General features: G+C 46.5%; 1 protein-coding gene across 1 annotated transcript in view; it reads right to left on the reverse strand.

The window, feature by feature from the left end:
• LOC310789614 (putative ATP-dependent RNA helicase DHX57) overlaps window positions 1–16,693 on the reverse strand; it is a 25,508-nt gene extending 8,815 nt beyond the window's left edge. Inside the window, exons 1-18 of the mRNA XM_083651264.1 lie at window positions 16,536–16,693; window positions 16,136–16,363; window positions 14,964–15,892; window positions 14,632–14,822; window positions 14,410–14,531; window positions 13,619–13,814; window positions 11,935–12,059; window positions 7,497–7,630; window positions 7,332–7,386; window positions 6,969–7,183; window positions 6,511–6,627; window positions 6,190–6,286; window positions 4,714–4,887; window positions 3,702–3,902; window positions 2,590–2,866; window positions 2,050–2,145; window positions 1,822–1,905; window positions 335–472 (exon numbers count right to left, since the gene is read on the reverse strand). Of these exons, the coding sequence (XP_083507390.1) occupies window positions 335–472; window positions 1,822–1,905; window positions 2,050–2,145; window positions 2,590–2,866; window positions 3,702–3,902; window positions 4,714–4,887; window positions 6,190–6,286; window positions 6,511–6,627; window positions 6,969–7,183; window positions 7,332–7,386; window positions 7,497–7,630; window positions 11,935–12,059; window positions 13,619–13,814; window positions 14,410–14,531; window positions 14,632–14,822; window positions 14,964–15,892; window positions 16,136–16,363; window positions 16,536–16,636 (3,480 nt within the window). The 5' untranslated portion in view covers window positions 16,637–16,693. The remainder of the gene's footprint in view (window positions 1–334; window positions 473–1,821; window positions 1,906–2,049; window positions 2,146–2,589; window positions 2,867–3,701; window positions 3,903–4,713; window positions 4,888–6,189; window positions 6,287–6,510; window positions 6,628–6,968; window positions 7,184–7,331; window positions 7,387–7,496; window positions 7,631–11,934; window positions 12,060–13,618; window positions 13,815–14,409; window positions 14,532–14,631; window positions 14,823–14,963; window positions 15,893–16,135; window positions 16,364–16,535) is intronic.
• Between the last annotated feature and the right edge of the window lie 969 nt (window positions 16,694–17,662).

Below are 17,662 nucleotides of genomic sequence, written 5' to 3' on the forward strand. Positions count from 1 at the left end.
GTCATTTTCGAAGGAAATCCAGAACAAAGAGGGTTCCCTCTGTAACCAAAGTTACTTCCCCGTTTGCCTGAGGCGCATGCGCTGTACTGATACACACAGCACGCACAGTGAAGATCGGTAATGTGGCAAATAGGCAAATCTCCAAAAATGTTGGCGTATCACAAGAGTTGTGTTCCAGACGTGGATGTATCATATCTACGGCTGGATACTGCGAGTCTGCGACTACTGCAACCCATAAATAGAACGGATATAACAAATGTACATATCTTTACTAGTATTGGTATAGAGAAATTCCTATGGTACCCGGCAGTGCTGTCATGTGTGTCTCTCTCACCTCATGGCCGGTAGCCTCCAGAACGCCGTCAGTGCCTTTAGAGCACATCCGCTCTATGATCCTGGCCCTCAGCCCCTCCTTGACAAAGCCGATGTCAGACAGCAGCTCGGCAAACTGCCTCTTCAGACTGGCGATTTCCTGCACATGGGCCACAACACAAAGCTTAAACCACCGAGTAAGGTCAAAGCCGTGACATAAATGACACTAATGTGGTTCCTCCTCTGGTCGTTAAGGGCATCTGTTCAGAGGGAGGGGAACTGGTTGGAATAGCGTGAACCTCCCACGTGCTATGTCCTACCGGTGAAGCTTCCCCTGTCAGGTGAATAGAAACGGCTGGCTAACTGCCCATGTCTGAGGAAGCATGGAGCCAGTTTCGGCTCTCCCCAGATCGGCAGAGGGTGGAGTAGCAACCAGGATAAATAAATTAAATTAGCACTAAAGGGGGATAAAAATCGGGGGGGATGGGGGAGGGGGAAGCCGTGACATAAAGATCATACGTCGTTTCAACTTCCACAGGGCCAACGCTGGAGTTAAAAAACAACAACTGCTGAGACCATTTGAACCGTTTCAGACATCAAAGCAGAAAAACAAAGAAAACACAATGCAAGTGAACTGAACTGGACTCATATCAGCTGTTTACAAGTCAAATGAAACTGAACCTTTTATCCTCAACCTAGGTCACATGCTTTGCTAGTAAACTATGCTCCTGTATGTGGGTCACCCTTTATGTCACATGCTACTAAACTATGCTACTGTATGTGGGTCACTCTTTAGGTCACATGCTACTAAACTATGCTACTGTATGTGGGTCACTCTTTAGGTCACATGCTACTAAACTATGCTACTGTATGTGGGTCACCCTTTAGGTCACATGCTACTAAACTATGCTACTGTATGTGGGTCACCCTTTAGGTCACATGCTACTAAACTATGCTACTGTATGTGGGTCACTCTTTAGGTCACATGCTACTAAACTATGCTCCTGTATGTGGGTCACTCTTTAGGTCACATGCTACTAAACTATGCTACTGTATGTGGGTCACCCTTTAGGTCACATGCTACTAAACTATGCTACTGTATGTGGGTCACTCTTTAGGTCACATGCTACTAAACTATGCTACTGTATGTGGGTCACCCTTTAGGTCACATGCTACTAAACTTTGCTCCTGTATGTGGGTCACTCTTTAGGTCACATGCTACTAAACTATGCTACTGTATGTGGGTCACCCTTTAGGTCACATGCTACTAAACTATGCTACTGTATGTGGGTCACTCTTTAGGTCACATGCTACTAAACCATGCTACTGTATGTGGGTCACCCTTTAGGTCACATGCTACTAAACTATGCTACTGTATGTGGGTCACCCTTTAGGTCACATGCTACTAAACTATGCTACTGTATGTGGGTCACTCTTTAAGCAGTACATAATTATTTCATGCACACAAAAAAGAAGACGGGTAAACTTGAAACCGCCATGCTGCATTACCAGTAAGCCACGTCCAGACAGGAAGTTCTCCCTGCAGTACTGGAAGCCAGCCTGTTTGCCATTCTTAGCCGCATTGCACCATCCCTGCAACCCATCAAATAAAAATGCACCATCGAGTTCAACATAATATACAACATAGACACATAGGCTACTTCCAACATTGTTACATGTCGTAATTATTGTTTCTGAATTACGGTAATGTTCAACAAACATACACCCAGCCAGTACCTTGTATGCCTGTAACAGAGCTAGATGGTCACTATTGGCCAGAGCATAGCTCAGCTTCTTCTCATTGGCTTCCTCCCTCTTATCCCATGGAGAGACCTGGAGAAAGAAAAGATTCAAGATTTCACTTCAATAGCCACAGTAAGTAAGTACTTAGTGCAAGTATGCAGCGCAGCGGTCACATCAATAGTAGAAGACCAAGCAATACAGAAAAACAATCATAAATTATAAAGCGCAAAATAAAGTCTTTTAAAGTGACATATGGTGTCACATACTAAGCCAGCTGTGATGAGGGGGCACTGGTGGTGGTGGTGGTGGGGGGGGGGGGGGTAAAGTCCTTATTTGTGGGGGCTTTTGGGTCTCGTGGAAGAGTCGGATGGCAGTTTGGTTGTGAGGGTGGAAAAGGAGAAGGGAGGATGAAGCAGGTTTGTCTATTGCACCGTCCAATTTGTTAGGAAACCAAACATTGTGTGATGCAAGTGATCCTAAAATCAGCAGGATTGACGCATGTGATCTGTCAGTGGGGACAAGCTGTTGCCTTACGAATGGCGATTTGAAGGCCAGGCTGGCGGCGATGGTGAGGGCCGGGTCGAGGCAGCGGAAGATGGCGCCGAACAGCATGAGTTTTCCTATGCGCACGTCGACGGGCAGACAGGCCAGGTGGTAGCCCAGCGGGGTCAGCTTCTCATCTGCAGTCAGAGCGCCCAGGTCCTGCAGGCGCTGCTTGGCCGCATCCAAGCTCCCCATGGCCGGGGGTTCAATGAGCCGAGAGAAGACCGCCTCCAGTGGTCGCTCGGAAAACACGTCCAGGATCTTGATTCTGAGGGAGGGGTGAGAAAAGGTGAATACTAAATAGCCTAAGAAATCATTGTTTTGCATTTTTTTTATGCCACAGAAAAAGAAAAACACTCGCCACATGAGTGTCTGGTAAAAGATGGCCTTGTTGGAGCACATATAAACATTAGCTGCGACCAGCAGCTCTCTAAGTCACTCTGTTCAGTCTGTTGGTCAGTCCACAAAAAGTCCAAGTGGACGTTTGAGCCAAATTTGAAGAAATTCCCTCAGGGCGTTCCTGAGATATCGCAACGAGCATGAAACGGGCGGTCGTGAGGTCACAGTGACCTTGAACTTTGACCACCAAAATCTAATCAGTTCATCCTTGAGTCCAAGTGTCCAAGGCTTTCCTCAGATATTGCGTTAATGAGCATCGGACGGACGTATGTACGGACGGACAACCCGAAAACATAATCCGCCCACAGCTATCGCCGGCGGAGGCATAAAAATGAGCCACAGGCAAAACTTGGCCAGAAATGGAGCCTTGAATGACCCATGCAATTTGTCTCAGGTGGCAAAGAGCTATTATTGCCGATTTTCAACCAGCTTTGTCAACTCCAACGCCATTTGTGTCGTCCGTCAAATGAACGCGGAGCTCTCGGTGAAGGCAACATAGAGGGAAGGTAAACATTGTTAATTTGCATTTACTATCGACATTGTAATACAAAGCTGGTTGGAAATGATCAAAATCTTCCTTTAACCCTACACTCAAGTACAAAGCCCAACGGCAACACAACACATGAACTCCCATATTTCTCCTGTGCTGAGAGAAATAAGCTAGTCCCAATTCTACAGCGACAAAGAGAACCCAGATGATGTACCGGAGACAGAGCTGCTCCAGGGGAACTCTCTGGATCTCTGGTAGCTGCTGCTCAGCCAGCTGGTGTTGGAAGCAGTGGCTGGTGAAGAGGTGGAAGCAGAGGCCCGAGGCCACGCGACCCGCTCGCCCCCTCCTCTGCAGCGCGTTGGCCCGAGACACCCACGAGTCCTCCAGGCTCTCCATGCTTTTAGACGCATCGTACCTGAAAAGAGCACAGAGAAGGATTGACATGGATTTCTACATAACTAGTACTGCCGCACTCAATCTATGGTTAGTCCAAGTCAAGTCTGCATTTAAGCAGCATTTAATGGTGCGCTTGTTGGGTCATGTGTAGCAAGATAGCTAAAAGTCTCTTTCATTGTATTATTTCCATTCATTGTATGCAAAGGCATACATTTACATATACATCTAAAGAAGCAGCACATTGCATACACAGCCTGTTTTATTTGGGGAAAAGTGTGCTTTCTCACTGGCGCCCTGGTACCGTTCCCGAGCACACTTGTCCCCAAATTGACCCCAGTTTCTGAACAATTGACGAGTGTGTGAATGTTGCGTTCTGTTCCGTTCTGCGCCCGGGTGCGCAACAGGGAACCGTGACAGGATCCACTTGAAAAGGTGGTCTGGGGAGCGCTTTGGCGTGCCCGGGCACGGAGCACTTGCGAGTGTGAAAGCCAACCGTTCCAAACCTCATAGACAACAAACAGGCGACGATAAACTCCAGGCATAGTTGATGACGCAAGTGCACTCTGTTCCGTTTCCGAGCGCGGAAGATATGTTAAATGTGAAAGCTGACCAGCGGGAGAGAGGGGGCAATCGTTCCCGGGTGCGGAACAGAACGGAAGGGAACGAAAGCAACCTAATAAATTAGGCAGAGAGACTATAGTTTTGAACAACAAGAGTGTTCCATATGAGAATTGTTCCAGTCAGCAAAAGGCAAATTCCCCCCCCGGCTAATGAAGCTATCTAGGCATACACACTAATGGCCGATGTTTGTCATTGACGTGTAAGATTACCTCTTCTCCTTCATCTTGCCAGAGTCGATGACATAGACCACATCGTCGATGGTTACCGAGGTCTCAGCGATGTTGGTGGAGATGATGATCTTTGTGACACCCTCCGGCGGCCGGTTGAAAACCGCCTGCTGCTCCTCGTTGGACAGAGACGAGTGGAGCGGGTACACCACACACCTGATTTATGAGAGAGAGAGAGGGACAGAGAGAGAGAGAGACAGACAGAGAGAGAGGGGGAGAGGGACAGACAGAGAGAGAGGGAGAGGGAGGGACAGACAGAGAGGGAGAGGGGGACAGACAGACAGACAGAGAGGGGGAAAGGGACAGACAGATAGAAAGAGAGGGAGAGGGAGGGACAGACAGAGAGGGGGACAGAGAGAGAGAGAATGTCAAAAACCCTGTGGCCAACCGCTTTAAAGATCCTAAGCATTCTATGGCTACTTTCTTTTAAAAGGCATTCAGAAAGTCTTTCTTGGTCCAAGAGGAAGCAAATAACATTTTATTTTAGGACAACTTTTGGATCTTTCACTCAAGTCTTTAACCAAATGGAATGAATGAGGGATTTAATTTCCTTCTGGATGTATGAATGTAACATTATTATAATAATAATGTTATTATGTCCAACAGGAGATCATGGGTTTGGTCGTGTGTGTGCATGAGTGAGTGTATGAGTGAGTGTGTTATCAGTCTGACTCCGGTTTGGCCATGGTTAGGCGTAGCAGTGCCTGGCGGTAGGGATGGGCATCGAATTTCGAATTTTCGAATAATCGTTGTTATTATCAAGGTCGACTTTTATTATTGAAAGTCGAAATTCGAGAAAAAAAAAGAAAAAAAAAATTGTGTGAGTGAAATGTTGCATAGTCGTATAGTCGAATCGCTTGGTTTGAGCGAGTACAACAATTTTTATAAGCATTTTAAGCAAGGTTTATGGAAAAATGAATGGCGGATGAAATCCCATGAAGAGGGAGAGGGGGTGACTTTGACACCCCTTTGGCACTCAGACCTGAGCCTACTAAATATTTAATGAACCACTCATGATTGTCAAAACTTTTTTTTATTTTCGAAAATGTCAATGTCATGTAACATATTCTTTACTTCAGTGGTGCAATGCTTGTTTGAGCTAAAAATCCACAGCAGAAGCTTTTTCTATTAATTAATAAAGCCTTAGACTTAGAATCAGGGGAGACAATGCAACATTTCACTCACACAAAAAAAAAAAAAAAAAGAAAAAAAAATCAGAATTTCGATTAAAAGTCGACTTTGGCCAGCGAATTTCGAATAGTGTTTTTGCTAGAAATGCCCATCCCTACCTGGCGGAGATCTGCACTCTACTGAGTGCACTTTTCTAGTTGACTGTAAGATTGATCTGTGGGTCCTGAGGTGGCCAGCTTGGATGTCATTGAATCTTTTGTCAACTGACAGGAGCCGATGTTGGTACACACACAAGCACACGCGCACGCACACACGTAAAACACAGACCTGGTTCTGTTCCTGTTGTTGAACATTCTGTTGGACTGGAGCTGTTCGTAGAGCATCTTGATCTCAGCCAGGCCCGGCATGAACACCAGCACTGCACCTGGACACAGAAACCATAAAGGTTAAACCCGCTCCAAGTGTCCAGGATTATCCCAAAAGCCTCCAAGGAGCCCACACTCACTCACTCAGCCTAATTTACCATGCTCGCAAACACACTCTATTCACCCGATATGCTGTCGTGCACAAACTGCACATGCTTTTAAACCCCCATGTAAAAATTTGCTGATAATGTGCCCATGAATAAGTGTGCTTAGTGTTTCTAACCTGGTGGATAGTCATGGCTTCCATCTACGATCCACTCCAGCAGGCTCTCCACCAGGTCCATATTGATCTTGTCTAGGTCCATTGCAGCTATTGTCTTCAGCACAGACTTCTTAGTATCTGCACCAACATAAACAAAACAGAAAGTGTCATTTGTGCATCGACAGGCACAAATACTATAATAAATAACTAGTATGCTAAAGTAAAGGACTTTATAGATGCTGATGCCTTGGAAACGAGCCCCCAGCATAGCAAATCAAGCTTCCTGAGAGATTTCATTTAAAATTGTACAACCACAAGTGAACCCAGAAGTAAAGATGGTTGTTTTTAGTAGCCAGTTTTCTCCTTGCACTACCTTATAGATAGAGGAAACCCCATTTCATAGGATATTTAAGGGTCAAGCGATGGTTAGTGAATATTTAATAGTCCATCAGGCTGAAACAAACTTGCTCACAACTCACCTTTGTATCGGATGGTGAGGTCCTGCAGGCTGAGCTGCTGGTCTGGGATGGAGTCTTTGACAAAGTCCTTCTTAGAGAAAGACATGAAGTTCCACATGTCGTCACCCAGGTTGTCTACCACGTCCTTTGGCCCCCCTTTGCCTCCTCGTCCACTTGTGGAAGAAGAACTCTGTTTTCCTGAACGCATGTAAGGGCTGCCATCCTCAATCACATAGCTGGGAAAGTGAGTGAAAAGAGTGCAAGGGGACAGTGTAAGACAAACAACAGACTACCGTATGTTATACTGTTATTTGGCATATGTAGACACAGAAATGAAGAGCAGTGGAGGGAGTTTGGGGTGGGAGAGGAGCTTGATGTTCTTACCGGGTTTTGGCGATGGCATCTTCGAGAAAAAACTGGTCAACAGGAAAAGTACGGCCTGGAACGAACGAGTAGATTCATTGAGATTGGGTGGGGGGGGGGGTTGGTCAAGTTGGATGTGTAATATCGATATTGTGTATTGTGTAGCGCATATATGTGGCTGAGTACCTGGTATGTGGATGGTCTGACAGTCATAGAAGTATTCAGAGAAGAGGTTGGCATTAAGTGTGGCACTCATTAGAATGATCTTCAGGTCTGGCCTCTGCACCATCAGGTCCTTCAGCACCAACAGCAAGAAATCACTGACAAAAATAATGGTGAAACTGAGATACAGATTGTGACCAAAACATTGCAATATAATTATTATGATATTATTAGTAGTAGTGTATGCATCAACTCTTATGAAAAACTACAGGTAGAACATGATACGTCAACAATAACTAGGCCCTTCTTGATCCAACTTCTTTCTCTATCTTTCTAAAAAAAAAAAAAAAAAAAAAAAAAAAAAACTAGAACGACCGCAACGCGGACTTATGCCTCCGCCATTAGTTCATTCTTGAGTCCAAGTGGATGTTGGAGCCAAATAGGAAGAAATTGCATCAAGGCGTTTCTGTGCAGAATTGGATATTTGAGCCAAATGTGAAGAAATTTAGTCAATGTGTTACTGAGATATGGCGTTACCGAGCTTGAAAATGGCATTTGTTAGGTCACAGTGACCTTGACCTTTGACCTTTGACCACCAAAATGGAATCAGTTCATCCTTGAGCCTAAGTGAATGTTTAAGGCGAATCTGATGAAATTCCGTCCAGGCATTCCTCAGATATCGCGTTAACAAGCTTGAAAATGGCGTTCGAGAGGTCACAGTGACCTTGACCTTTGACCTTTGACCACCAAAATCTAATCAGATCATCCTTGAGCCTAAGTGAATGTTTAAGGCGAATCTGATTAAATTCCATCGAGGCGTTCCTCAGATATCGCGTTAACAAGCTTGAAAATGGCGTTCGAGAGGTCACAGTGACCTTGACCTTTGACCTTTGACCACCAAAATCAAATCAGATCATCCTTGAGCCTAAGTGAATGTTTAAGGCGAATCTGATGAAATTCCGTCCAGGCGTTCCTCAGATATGGCGATAACAAGCTTGAAAATGGCGTTCGAGAGGTCACAGTGACCTTGACCTTTGACCTTTGACCACCAAAATCTAATCAGATCATCCTTGAGCCTAAGTGAATGTTTAACACATTGAGTGCCAAGGACGTCTGTGCACGTCCTAAAAAAAAGTAACGAGGAGTGCCAAGGACGTCTGTGGACGTCCTAAAATCATAATTCATATTATTCCATAATTCTGCTGTTTAAGGTCGTACCTAGCCAGTGAGCATGAATCCCTTCAAGGGATCACACGGCGCCACCTTAAACATCGTCACGGAAGCTGCGCCACCCACCTCAGATCCTTTACTTTGTGCATGAGACAGCAGGGAAAGACGTGATCAAAGAGGAAACCGATGCATGCTTCAGCCAGAGCCGTACAGATTGCTCTGTCTGCAGCGGAGAGTGGGCTCGGCTGCATCCGCGCTCACAACTGAGCTCTTATGCTTCTATCTATCTCCACACGATTTCCTGCCAGAAAGCCAGCATCCGAAGCCGAACGGCCAAGCCTTTTCGTTCAGTCGCGTTTGCCAGCGCGCATCATTTCCTTGATGCGCGCTGGGATCCGTCCGGGGCAAAAACGGAGTCGAGAAAACAAACTCTGTGCGTGTGGGAGGAGCCCACAGCTCAGAGGTGGAGAGGGGGGGGGGGGAGAGGGGGGGGCAGGCTGCACAGAAACCACATCACGCCACCACATCAGAAAACACCAGCCAGAGTCAGTGAATGTGCTCAAAATTAGAGTGCAAAAGGTATTCATAAAAGTGACTATATCTTGGAAAGTAAAAAAAAACGACAGAAAACCCTTGAAAGTGCACTTTTTTCAGAGGCTGTCATTTCATAATGGAACTGTCTAGAAACAAAATTTCTTCTTTGGAAGAAGCAGGAGTGTTCAATGTTTCATTAAAGTCCAGCCCCGTCAATATAGCCATAATAGAAAAAATTCTATAGCTGTTTTCAACTGAATGGAAGTGAATCTGGCACAGGCTGCAGACAATTTTACTGAAGCGCTGTGGCACTCAATGTGTTAAGGCGAATCTGATGAAATTCCGTCCAGGTGTTCCTCAGATATCGCGTTAACAAGCTTGAAAATGGCGTTCGAGAGGTCACAGTGACCTTGACCTTTGACTTTTGACCACCAAAATCTAATCAGATCATCCTTGAGCCTAAGTGAATGTTTAAGGCGAATCTGATGAAATTCCGTCCAGGCGTTCCTCAGATATCGCGTTAACAAGCTTGAAAATGGCGTTCGAGAGGTCACAGTGACCTTGACCTTTGACCACCAAAATCTAATCAGATCATCCTTGAGCTTAAGTGAATGTTTAAGGCGAATCTGATGAAATTCCGTCCAGGCGTTCCTCAGATATCGCGTTAACAAGCTTGAAAATGGCGTTCGAGAGGTCACAGTGACCTTGACCTTTGACCTTTGACCACCAAAATCTAATCAGATCATCCTTGAGCCTAAGTGAATGTTTAACTCATTCACCGCCAGTTTAGGACTGCCAATATTTAGCACAGGCCAAAGATTTTCATAATTGTTGGTCATCTTTCAAGACCCACAGTAAATTATCTATTAGCACCAGAGTGATTTGCAATACCTCAAAATGAAGATGTACGTCTCTGGGTTCACCAGGAAAAAAAAAGTGAGCTTTTAGCATGTTCTGTACTCTACTTATAGCCATTTATATACACCCTGTGTATCCCCCAAAAGTTCTCCCTGAGAAAATAAACAGGAGAAAAGGCAATTTTTGTAAAAGGGCACAATCTCAGGCAGAACTCACTCTCAATTCTTTTATTTTGAACTGTATTGACATCAGACATGTAAATATTATTCGTTAGGACACAAATGACAAAAAAAAAAATATATATATATATATATATACACATGAAGTGCTTTTTTTTACATTCAACAATACAGTTTACTCGGTGTGAATGTGCAGACAGACAGACAGACAGACAGACACACCGACAGACAGACAGACAGACAGACACACACACACACACACACACACACACACACACACACGATCCCCGATCCCCCTTTTAGATTTCTAACCCCACATAGGATAAGCAATAACCACGCCCTGTGGCGCTGGGATTGGCCAGGAGCAACACTGGAGGGCACGCAGCCCAGCGATTTCATGAACCTTGAGAAAGGACAGCGGGCTGCTGTGACTGCCGCTTCTGTCTTGTGCCTTGCTGTTGTGTGTTTATTTTGCACCCGTCCTCGTCCATGTCTCCCTGTCATATCCTCCCTGCTATCTGATCGTTCCCGTTTTCCCCTCGGCTATTCAACACGTCCTCACCGCCCTCGCAAACTGATCGATCATTTCCTCATTCCTCCGATGATCAAACACATCTCTTGATTACTTTCTCCCGGCTGGCACAGAGGAAGGCGACTCCAGCTCGTGCAGCGCGCCGAGGCGCGTTTCAATGGCGTTTCTCCTGTCTGCACAAGGAAGCGTTACCCGTTTTCTGCTTTTCCTCTTGCTCAATTTCAAAACAACAGCTGCGGTATGTGTTTGTTCACGTGTTGTCTTAGATGCTAGGGACCTGATACCATGTGACAGGCTGGGGAAGTGTTTAAACTACGCCCTGCAGTAATAAAAACAAAAACACGTCAAACACGTCATTGGCGGGGAGGGCTATTTCTGATAACACGTCAAAGACGTCATTGGCGGTGAATGAGTTAAGGCGAATCTGATGAAATTCCGTCCAGGCGTTCCTCAGATATCGCGTTAACAAGCTTGAAAATGGCGTTCGAGAGGTCACAGTGACCTTGACCTTTGACCTTTGACCACCAAAATCTAATCAGATCATCCTTGAGCCTAAGTGAATGTTTAAGGCGAATCTGATGAAATTCCGTCCAGGCGTTCCTCAGATATCGCGTTAACAAGCTTGAAAATGGCGTTCGAGAGGTCAGTGACCTTGACCTTTGACCACCAAAATCTAATCAGATCATCCTTGAGCCTAAGTGAATGTTTGAGGCGAATCTGATGAAATTCCGTCAAGGCGTTCCTCAGATATGGCGTTAACAAACATCCGTACGGACGGCCGTACGTACGGACGGACAACCCGGATCCATAATGCCTACGGCCTGGCTTCGCCGGCGGAGGCATAAAAAACTCTAACCTAAACTAAACTTGTACCACTGTTCCTTCAGAGGTTGTAGTTGTCATAGACTGTGTTGCATAGTTGATTGCTCTATTGCTGACAAAAATGTGCTATTGTAAGTCGCTTTGGATAAAAGCGTCTGCCAAATGACGTAATGTAATGTAACAATAAGACCCATAAAAATAAATTACACATGGCTGCCATCACCTGAGTGAGGTATTTTCCAGTTTGAGAAAGTCGTCATGTGGGACTAAGTAACACACCCGCTTAAGTAAAAGCTCAATAATGATAAAGAGCATTGACTGCACACTTTCTGTGCTGTGTCTGGTGATCTGGCACAGTCTCTCTCACCTCTCCTCCGTGCGCTCGTGGACCTCGTCCACGATGACGTGTGTGACACCTTTGAGCTCTGTCTCACCCTCAAGTCTCCTCAGTAACACACCCGTGGTGCAGTACAGCAGTCTGGTGGCCGACGACTGACAGAGGAAAGACACAAGAAATGGAGAGAGGGAGGGAGGGAGTGAGTTAGTCCAAGATGGTTCATGACAGAGTTTTGTTTTGTTTTTCTTCTTTCCTAAAAAAGGTCTTAAGCTTGGCTACACATGCTGCATGTAAGATTCCTTTAGCTGTGCAAGTCAAGTTTTCAAGTTGAGGATGCTCTGAAATAGTCACTGAGACCGTCACTGAACTAAATGGAGGAGGTGTGTAAAGATAGGGGGTACGGTGGCGCAGTCGGTAGCGCTGTCACCTCACAGTTCGAAGGTCCTGAGTTCGATTCTCGCCTGGGACACTGTGGGCGCTGTGGTTGTGTTCCCCCCCCATATCTTCAGTGCCCACTGCCCAGGTGGGTTATCTCGTCGTAAGGGCCTTTCTCTCTGTGTGGAGTTTGCATGTTCTCCCCGTGCTCCCCCAGGGGGTTCCTCCGTATATAACCCCCCACTAAAAACATGCAGAAGATCAGATCGTCATCGTCATCCGACCAGTGACGACAACATCCGAAGTTGGTCCCCGGGCGCTGTACGAGAAAGCGACCACTGCTCCTGGCCTGCCCCTCGGAGGAAAGGACATGCCTGGATGGGTTAAATGCTAGGGGTGTGCCACCTTAGGCACCTCACGATTCGATTACGATTAAGGGTGCTACGATTCGATTATTAAACGATTACGATTAATCACGATTACGATTTCGATGCATCTTTTCCCCATACAGGATTTCTTTGTCAGTATCTTTTTCCCCATACAGGATTTCTTTGTCAGTATCCATTAATTAAAGGAAACAAACAAATTTACCTCCATTATCTTTTATTTAGTTCAATCAGACCAAACACAATACATCCAAAACATTTTACATTTCCCACAACAAAAAGCTGCTCTTTACAGGCTCCTTCACTGCCTACTTCCTTTAGCCCGTTACGTGTCTTATCGCGATGCATCGAAGAAACGATTTTTCGGCACACCCCTACCCTGCATGCTTTCTTCAGTGATTCCAGTTTCCAGTACTTCGGTTTTGGTCTCGTTTTACAGTTAAGGAACTGCTTTCCGGGCGAAATACCGTATTTTTTGCAAATAAAGCCCAAAAAAAAATCGAAAAAAAAAAAAATTTTGAAAAAAAAAAATTCAATTTTTTGCAAATCGATAATCGAACATTGTGAATCGATTATATCGATTATATCGTATAATCGATTAAATCGATTATACGATTAATCAGCACACCCCTATTAAATGCAGAGGACACTTTTCACCGGCCACTGTCAGCATGAGTGTGTTGTGGCCGCATGCATGTATTGTGGTGTTCGTGTGACAATAAAAGACGGGCTTGTCCGTTACGAGATGGTGTTCTGCCTTGATCAGTCCTCATACCAGCTCATTCCTAAGTACAACTTACATTCCCATTTCCAACCTGGCAGGAGGCGAGCATTGCTACTCAGACACTTAGCATTGTAAAATATAACCTCAAACCAGGAGCAGCTGACCATCTTAAACAAGCTCTATTTGGATAACATTCTGCTCAAATTCCTGCTATTGGATGTGCCCATACCCTGACAGTCTCCAGGCGGATCTGGTATCCCACAGAGTTGCCCAGGTGCTCTGCCCGCTCCTGTGCCACCCTCTGGGCCACGGAGATGGCGGAGATGCGGCGTGGCTGGGTACAGATGATGTTGGCTACCTGCCCCGCTGGACCGGTTAATGAAGCATCCAGAATGAACTGAGGGATCTGGGTGGTCTTACCACACCTTCAGAGAAGTGAAAAAAGAGACATGAAGCAGCACTGGATAGAGAAAGTCAGAGGTAGTGAGATGCTGAGCAAATAAATGTATACACATAAAAACTTAAATCAATCAATGTCATCTTTCGATTCCTAGGGTGGAGACTCTGGAGATGATGCGCCATGGCTGCAGTTATGGAGATCGCCCTCTCTGCAGGCTCCTAAAATCGTGACTGACAGACACCGCCCACCCACCTAGGTGCCAGGTGCAACTGTGCGCCATCAGCTCCTCGTACTACATGACAGTTGCTCGAGTGACATCACTGCTGACATCACAACTGCCTGAATGACATCACAGTTGGCACAGTGACATCTAAGATGACATCACAGTTGCTCGAGTGACATCACTGATGAATCACAATTGTTCAAGTGACATCACTAATGACATCACTTCCATCACAATTTGTGACTGACACCGCCCGGACAGACAGACAGAGCACACTTAGCCAATTTTAACTAAAGAAGTTTTAACTAAAGGCTCATTAAAGTTTCAATCAAATTAAATATATGGCACATGTACGGCACTCCTGAGTGACATGATCTCACACTGTGCTGTGACCCACCCAGTCATTCCGCTGACCACCAGCACCTGACACTGGTCTAGCAGGTCCAGGATTTTGTCTCTCTCCTGCCAGGCCGGCAGCTTCTGTCTCTGCTGCAGCATGGAGCCAAAACGCCTGGATGACTGGATTGATGGAAACACGGATTAACATTAGGTTCAATAATACCTATACCGTGGTGGAGTAGCATGAAATCGCATGTTTTTGCAGGTCAATCACTCTTACCTTTTTCCTCCGAAACTCTTGGCACAGTTTGCCGTTTTCTTGCAGCAGGTTGTCCATGTTCAGCTCATGCCTTTTCACCGTCCTCTTCCTCAGATTGACATAACTCTCGGTCTCGACTGGGACAGCTTCATCTCCATCTTCCTCATCCTCATCCCTCTCATCCAGCTCCTCTGCGTCTCCTGTCTCCCTCACTACACAAACATAGAGATACTGCCATGTGAACACAGATACACATACATACAGTTCTCAGCTCTATTTAAAGAAACATTAACACAACAATAATATATTACAAAGTACATTTTCTAAACAAGAGACAGAAGTTGATCCCTCACCATAAATCCGTGTATGGTTGTTTATGCTGCTGTTAGGTGGAGTAATCCTTGTGCTGCTGGTATGATTACTACTACTGGTGGTACTACTACTCCTGCTCTCCTGGGATGGCACGTCGCTTCTCGCATTCCTACTCTTTGCTATGGTAAGAGAGGGTGGAGCTGCCACTATCACAGGAGGAGGGGTGCTGTATTTGTGATGACTGACAGCCAGCAGTTCCCTCATGGTGGCTTCATCCTCACAGCAGGTGATCAGGGTGTAAACAACAGGTTCTCCACTCTTGGCTGCGGCTAAGGCCTCTTCAAACAATTTCTCAGTCACACTGAGTCTCCCGGCAGCTCCAAAAGCCTCATCATTGGTGCTGAAGGCTACTACTGGGGCCTGAAACGGGTAGCGGTTCCCTTTGGGGAAACGGACCTGTAGTTCGTACTCAGGAGGGGAGTAGCTGCTGAACCCAGGCTGGCTGGGGCCCGCCAGGTCTGGGGAACCAGCCCTGGACCTTCCTTCGGTGGGAAGTTGGTGTTTGAACTTGCACTTATTCCCGAACCTGCAGCCTTGCCCTTTCAGGTAGAATCGGCAGACATCACGGATGCTAACGGATTCAGTCCAGGGTCCATTTCGGCTCGCGGCTTTCCCGCCATTCTTGACAGCCAGGTCTGACAGGAACAAGAGGTCCAGGGTCACCGTCCACACAGAATTGGCAATGCGCTCATTGAAGCGCTCGCCGTAAATGGCAGTGAGGGCCAGCGCTTCTTCCTGCCTCTGGGTCAGGCACTCATCCATGGGCACCGCCTGGAGGTCGTCAGGGGAAACTGCTTTCTGGCCGTAGCGCTCAGAGAAAACCTGGTGGAGGAGCTGTTCTAATGTTGCTCCAAATTCGCCTCCACCTGACTCCAGCGCCTGCTTGCTGCGCTCCCGGTCAAACCCAAACCTACAGTGAAGCAAGGGAAAGGAACAGACAAGAAAAAGGAAGGGTCAAGACAAGTTAAGCTACATATCCACAAAAGAACTAAATACTGTAAGCATTTCCCAATTCGAAATGTAGTTTACTGTGGAGCAACAACCGGGATAGGTTGACAGGGGGAATTGGCCAAGTACAGTACAATTGGGGAGGAATAAAGAACAATAAAGAAATAAAGAACAAAGAAAGTCCGGTCACAGCTCAATACATCACCTGCAGAGTTTGCCGATGGCAAATAAGGAGATAACAGGCTCAGGAGTGGGTCGTTCATCTTCAGAGTCCAGCTCACACACGGGGCTGTCTGCTCTCTCCACAGGCTCGTCGTGAGTGGCCCAAAACTGGCCTTCATCACGGTGGTCTAACTCATCGTACCCCTCCTCTCCCTCCTCTTCTTCTTCTTCCTCCTCCTCCTCTTCTCCCAAATAATCTGAAGCAGAATCACTGAGACAGAAGGTGGGATCAACAAAATCAGCGATTCTCCACTTTAACAAAAGTAGAATTTATAGTATTTCAACTAGTCTCCTAGAACCACAGATAAAACGATGTAACCCATTCCATGCATGGCTCCCCTACATTCACTTGAAGGTGCTGTAGACGTGTAGAGTGTACTTACTCATATGACTCATCAAAGCCCTGCAGCTCCCTCAGCAGCTCCTTGACTTGTTCCTGGTTCTCATTAGTCATGAAGATCTTCTGCAAGGGCATGGTGCTCATCGCGTCCGGCCTGATCCGAGGTCTGTCATCATCTGTCCTTGGACGCGGTCTCTCCCCCACAAGGGACCTGGGGAGACCCCTGCTTCTCCCACTTCCCCTGCCGTCCCTGTCTCGATCTCCACCTCCCCCTCCTCGACTGCCACCCCTTCCTCCCCGACTTGCCCCCCTGCCGCCACGCCCGCTGCCACGGCCGCCACCACGGCCACCGCCGCGGCCACCCCCACGTCCTCCTCTGCCTGAGGGAGGCCTGGAGTCAATAAAGAGAGGGGAGCAGGAGTCAGTACAGTGTGAGAGAAACTTTAAATTAATCTTGGTCATTTATTCGTGTATCTTAAAATGTTTACCTCCTATTAGAGGGACTGGGTCCAAAATCAAGGCTGAAATCATCACCATCATCCCAACCACCACTTGCTCCCTTTTTGCCACCTCCTCCGCTTCCGCCACCTCCTCCGCTTCCGCCACCTCCTCCGCTTCCACCACCTCCTCTTGGCTTGTTAAATCTCCCTCCTCCTCGGTTAGGCTTCCCACCTCTCTTCCTTGCACTCATTTTCTCTATGGACAGCAGCACCTGGACAGTATGATCACAAACAATAGAAAACTACAAAGCTGCTAAGCTACAGATAAGCCACATACAAAAATCAAGGCATGGACGCAATATTGGCAGACCAAGGTACTCACCTTCAATCAGTTTCCATACCACCAAATGAAACAATCTGGGAAGAGAGTAATAAGCGATGTGAATAAATATTCTCAGCACTGATATGCAATATCTGGAAACACAAGAGAATTGCCCGACACGGGCAGAGCAGGCAGATACTATCGTCTCGCTCTCCACTGCAGTGCACGGAGTCACATGTACAGTAGCTGTGGGGTTTGTTCGCTGTGGCACTTCAGTTCAAGTGCAAGCAATGAGATGGTGGCTGACACACAGCGCTGATGGCTATAATTATGCAATCAAACTGAGCATGTACTTGTGCCAACCAGTTATGATAACTCACTGTCTGGATGACAACATGAGCGACAAAG

Source organism: Poromitra crassiceps (genome assembly GCF_964638095.1).
Source record: "Poromitra crassiceps genome assembly, chromosome: 2".
Classification (NCBI taxonomy): Eukaryota; Metazoa; Chordata; class Actinopteri; order Beryciformes; family Melamphaidae; genus Poromitra; species Poromitra crassiceps.